Source organism: Setaria italica, chromosome VIII, assembly GCF_000263155.2.
Source record: "Setaria italica strain Yugu1 chromosome VIII, Setaria_italica_v2.0, whole genome shotgun sequence".
Taxonomy (NCBI): domain Eukaryota; kingdom Viridiplantae; phylum Streptophyta; class Magnoliopsida; order Poales; family Poaceae; genus Setaria; species Setaria italica.
Window position 1 is genome coordinate 8,277,243 of NC_028457.1, and position 5,802 is coordinate 8,283,044.

At 43.3% G+C, this 5,802-nt stretch overlaps 1 protein-coding gene across 1 annotated transcript; it reads right to left on the bottom strand.

Annotated features, from left to right (window-relative positions):
• Positions 1 to 1,360: 1,360 nt before the first annotated feature.
• Positions 1,361 to 5,331, bottom strand: LOC101764688 (probably inactive leucine-rich repeat receptor-like protein kinase At5g48380). The gene is made up of 3 exons (XM_004978908.2): positions 4,988 to 5,331; positions 3,529 to 4,459; positions 1,361 to 2,725 (listed from the first exon to the last, which is right to left on the bottom strand). The coding sequence occupies exons 2-3, from the start codon at positions 4,345 to 4,347 to the stop codon at positions 1,730 to 1,732; spliced, it is 1,815 nt and encodes a 604-aa protein (XP_004978965.1). The 5' UTR covers positions 4,348 to 4,459; positions 4,988 to 5,331; the 3' UTR covers positions 1,361 to 1,729.
• Between the last annotated feature and the right edge of the window lie 471 nt (positions 5,332 to 5,802).

Below are 5,802 nucleotides of genomic sequence, written 5' to 3' on the forward strand. Positions count from 1 at the left end.
GAATACATATGAAAATGCTGGCCATTTTCCTATTCACATGTGGTGGGTGTGAGTCAAATAGAAGAGGACAAAATAACTTCAAATACTCAGGTGAAACCATTAGTAGAAAATTTCATGAAGTTCTAGATTGTGTGGTTGCCATGGCACAATATTTCTTGAGGCCAACAGATCCTAATTTTTGCAATATGCACAAGAGGATTAGGAATGACAAAAGAGCATATCCACACTTTAAGGATTGCATTGGTGCACTTGATGGAACCCATATTCGTGTGTTTTTATCACCTGAAGAACAAGTGAGATATATTGGTAAGATTGGAATTGCAACTCAAAATGTGCTTATCGTTTGTGATTTTGATATGCGCTTCACCTATGTGGCTGCAGGTCAACCGGGTTCTTTGCATGACCACGCATTGGTAGCAGATGTAGATGTCTTCCCACATCCTCCTCAAGGTAAATATTTTTCCTTATGTTCTTTTTCATATTTGTATGCACAAACTTATCTTGTTTTACACATAGCAAGTACTATGTTGTAGATGCGGGCTATCCTAATCGTCCGGGGTACCTAGCTCCATACAAGGGTGAAAGATACCACTTACCCGAGTAGCATCGAGGTATGGAACCAAATACTCCAAAAGGGAAGTTCAACCGTATACACTCATCATATACACTCATCTGTTCGTTAATGTTATTGAGCACTCATTTGAAGTATTAAAAATGAAATGGCAAATCCTTTACAAGATGCCCGGTTATTCAATGGTCACATAAAAGAAGATTGTTGCTGCTACCATGGTCCTACACAATTTCATACGTGAACATACTAATGTTGACGTGGACTTTGCTAATTTTGATAGAGATCCTACCTACATGCCTACTATTCCGGAAAGGCCGAAAAGGTACAAGTATGCCATGTCTCAACATGCTTCCGATGGATCAACTTCGGAATCAAGCTTTGTGACTATGGACACCTTTCGTGATAGTATAGCTACATCCATCGTCCTAGCATGGAATTAGTGCAATGATATTGTAACAACCTTGTCCTGGAACTATGAACTTATTTCGTAATTTCGTAATTTCAGTTCTAGACAAATGTACTTTCATTTCATATTTGTGAGTAGTTCAAGTCGAACTAGGGGCAAGAATGGCAATCTACCCTCAAACTCCTATTTTCTGGAGCTGGGGATACCCTCCCTGCCAAACACCCTCATCAGACAGCTCTAACTCCACTCAGAGTTGGCTCCACCTAGAGTTCTAGAGTGGAGTAGTTCCATCCAGAGTTGGAGTCATGCCAAACAGGGACTAAAATGCTTACAACTCCAAAACCAATCAACATTGAACATTTGAAACTACGAAGGAACATGCATGAAAACATAAACAAAAATGTTACATGAAAGGCCACAAAAACATCAACAGATCAACATTGTTTCACATTACTAAAGTTATCACTACAGCTAAAATTTGGACAAGGATACAGCTAATCCAGTAATCCATCTTACAACCAAGACATAGCAATCCTGAAGATACAAGGCAAAGGATATACAGAACATGAACAACACAAAATGGTACAGATGTTTCAACCAATGGCATATCCTAGAGCTTGCTAATTGTTGGTCGGTAGTGCAGGAAGCTGAAAAGATATAAAGCAATACTTTCAGACTGACCTGATTATTCAAGTTACAACTCCTACATTTTTTTGGTATCTGACACGCACCTACTCATCACATAAGTTCAACTACTTTGCCACAATAAGCTCATCTTCAGCATCGGCATTTTGAGGTTGCATGGTCAATTCATCATCAGCTGCGCTGAAATGATATTTCTCTCCAACAGCTCTCAGAAGCTGGTAAACTTCAAACATTGTAGGTCTTTCCTTCGGAGAAGAAAGCACACAAGAGCACGCAACCTTCATGCATTGAAGCAGCTCAGCATCATTGTCCTTCCCAATCAAGGACTTGTCAACCGCATCCTGAAGTATAGAGTTGTTTGATAGGTAAGTTATCCAATCCACCAAACTGCCTTTGAAGTTCTCTGGGGCATTTGACACATGTGTTGGCTCTTCACCAGTGACGAGTTCAAGTAAGATGACTCCAAAACTATAGACATCCCCTTTAGGGGTGGCCACAAGGGTGCGTGTATACTCAGGAGCTACGTACCCCAAATCACCAAACTCACCATTGACAAATGTGCTCAGGTGGGTATCAATGGGATTCATGAGCCTTGCCAACCCAAAATCAGAGATCTTAGGCTCATAGTCATCATCAAGCAATATGCACTTCGAACTAATGTTCCTATGAAGAATCCGGGGGTTGCAACTGTGATGAAGCCATGCCAATCCCCTAGCAGTTCCAATGGCAATTTTTAGCCTCAGTGACCATTCTAAAGCCTTTTTCTCACTGCTTCGTTGGTGTAAATGATCGTAAAGAGAACCTTTGGGCATGTACTTATACACCAAGAGTCTCTCATTCTTGGCAATGCAGTATCCCAAAAGAGGCACTAAGTTACGTTGCCTAACACTTCCTAGCGTTGACATCTCAGATGTGAATTGGTTCTCTGAATGCTGGGTGTCCTGCAACCTCTTGATAGCAAGGAATGAACCATCTGGAAGTGTTGCTCTGTACATGGTTCCTGATCGACCAGTTCCAATAATGTTCTCCTTTGTAAAATCCCCTGTTGCTTTCATAAGATCATTCAACTTCATCTTTGAAACCGATTTCTCAAACATAGATACCTAAATGATAAAAAAAAATGTGAAAATGCAGCAAATCAAACCACTCATCTAAGCAAAGTTCAGAAATGGAAAGTTTAGCATGCACTATACTTCTTTTATTTGTTGGATACCTTTTAGTTCAAGACAATATAGCTTCAATGTTTCCTAGCACAGGTATATTAATATGGGTGTTGGATTTGGGTGGAAGAAGGAAAAAAAGAACGGCAAGATAAATGGGTTCACCATCCAAGGGCACTCTAAATTATGCTTGATATCAGAGATTGACCTACCCTTCATATATAATGTCACTCCTGTTACATACATTCAAGCTGACAACCAATCTCAAATCTCTAACCTGGCTTAACAACCTTCCTAACAATTTGCTAGCTTGATCAACAAGCCATAACCAAAACACTCTCCAAACTAACTCTATCTCCAATCTGTAGACAAACTCCTAAGCCGGACTATTCTTTTTCTTCCACTGCTAGTGACACCAATACTCGCACCTGTGTCCCTGTAACACTGGAGTGTGATGGGTGGGAGTAGGGTTTTGACATGACTGGGTAAGAAAGTAGGCGTCATATTTAAATAGTAAACATGTTAATATAATTAGTCAACTGCCCGATATACACAATTTACCCTTCATAAGTATGGTAATATCTTGAGATCCCAAACTAAAACTAATGATTCTTATGAGGCTATGAGACGCTGGAGAAACAAGGGAGCAAAGTCGCATTGTTAAGAATAATATCAAGGCTATTGAAAGAATTATACAAAAATACAAACTGATAGAGTATTACAAGTTCTGGAATAAAAAAACATACCTTCACTCCCTTTGCTCCCTTAATAGTCTTTGCCCACTTATTTTCTTCTACATCCTTTCCCTTCTTCTTCGCAGGCATTTTTCGTATGAGAATGAATAAAATAACAGCAACTATTATTAAAGTTATAACTGCACCACCAACAGCAGAACCAACAATTACCCCTGTGCGACTGCTTGAAGTTCCAGTGCAATCATTGCTCAGAGGCTTCCCACAAAGGTCTTGATTTGCGAAATTGGAGGATGGAAATTTGCTCAAAGATGAAGGAATCTGCCCTGACAACTGATTGTCAGCAACATTAAACTGGTTTAGGCGACTAAGAGCAGCAAGCTGACCTGGGAGCATTCCAGTCAATTTATTATGCTGTAAGTTGACAGCATTGAGATACGTACAGTTAGCTAGCGCCTCTGGTATCTCTCCTGAGAAGCTATTATATGACAGATCAAGGTTTGTAATGTACTGCAGCCGCTTCGAGATATCAGCAGGGATCTTGCCAGAAAGGCTGTTGCTTGAGAGATCCAGTGAAGTCATGCTGCTACAATTCTCAAGTCCATCAGGGAACCCACCCTTAAGACCCATGCTGCCAAGGTGAAGAGAAAGAACCTTGTTTTCATTGGGATTCCAGCAGTCCACGCCTCTAAATCCACATATGGATCCCTCAGTATGGTTGTTGAATGTCCAGTCTAACTTGTTGCTGGGATCAATCGATGCTTTCACCCTCTTCAGACATTCGATGTCACTTACTGCACCATAGCAAATCTGACATAGCATAGAACAGAGGAGTACTGGGAGAAGAGCAGCACAGAAATGCCCAACAGCCATCTTGATGTTGTCTACTTCCCGAATGCTTTCACCATCCAGAGTTACTTAGTCACAAAGCATAACGATTGCTCAGTGCCCAGAGGGATGAGATGAGTAGCAGCAGCAAGAAAACCTGCAGATGCCAAAGAGCATACCAAGTTCAGCAAATCCGTTTACAAATCAAAACATCTCCAATTATCTAAAACATTGACATGTCACACACATCATTATCATCCAGAATTAGAAAACAAATACTAGGCCAGGAGACTGAATGCATCAGGAATGTCAAACATAAATCCTTGAATGATCCAAATATCTCGTTCCTCGAGAGCTAACGGACTAAGTTTGTCACTAAGAACGGCTAGAGAAGGCAAACACACAACGAATCTAGACCAGAGCATCGGATTCGTAAGATCAACTTGGGCGTTCGCCATGGTCAACTAGTAGAACATTCAAGTACCCCAACCAAACCGAGCTAGGGAATACAACCGGACTTCCCTAAAAATAGCAGTTTTCACACTGAAAGGACGGGATCCCACACCAACATTTCGACCCGACTGTTAGAAGCAAAGCGTAGAGCAGAGCAAATCAGCCGCGGCCGGTGGGACCACGAACCACACATGGAGTTTGACCGAGAAATAGTGAGGTGCCGGAATCCTACCTCCGCGTTCCGCCGCGCGCCGCGCCTCCCCGCCGCCGAATCCTACCCCAACTAAGATGCTCTCGCACCCGCCGAGCCGAGCGGAGCCCCGCCGTCGATCTCGCCGCCTCACGCCCGGCCCTCGCCGCGGATCAGGTTAGCGGCTCGGGCTCGGGGTCGCGGGCTACCTCGCGTGGATCCCCGCCGCTCGAGGTGGCCGGCGGGGAGGCAAGCGGGTTGTCGCCGTGGAGTGGGGTTGGGGCCTTGGGGAGCGGAGTGGCGGGGTCGGGTGGGTGGGGGCGTGGGGCGGCGGCGTGATTCGAGGGTTTGGGTCGCGGGGTGGACCGTGGACTGGACTGGGGAAGCGAGGAGTGTGGAGACCCAGGCGGCCGGGGGAGAGGAGGGGGGCAGTTTCGTCACACCATCTGAGGCAGTTCCTCTGAATTCCCAACTTTGACACTATGTAAAAAGAAGGTTCTCCATCACATCAAATTTGCGGTACATGTATGGAGTACTGAATATAGACGAAATCAGAAACTAATTGCACAGTTTTGTTGTACTTTGCGAGACGAATCTTTTGAGCCTAATTAGTCAATATTTGGATAATAATTTACAAATACAAATGAAATGTACAGTTACATATTTATGATAAAATGCAAACTTTGCCAGTTTACTGAATAAGGTCTGAGATCATTGGCCATTGGGAGATGGGTTTGAGTGTTTGACTACACTGTCCGCACAAAAATGGGAAATTATCGAGTCAGTTTTGTTGGACTGGACCTCATTGTGAGCCTGCAAGCGGTGCGCCTGGGCCCGTGGAAGCGGGCAGGTCCAAA

Coding starts and splice junctions, on each gene's coding strand:
- LOC101764688 (XM_004978908.2), bottom strand. CDS start 4,347: ATGGCTGTTGGGCATTTCTGTGCTGCTCTTCTCCCAGTACTCCTCTGT. Junction 2,726..3,528: donor AGGGAGCAAAGGGAGTGAAG/GTATGTTTTTTT, acceptor TTTATCATTTAG/GTATCTATGTTTGAGAAATC.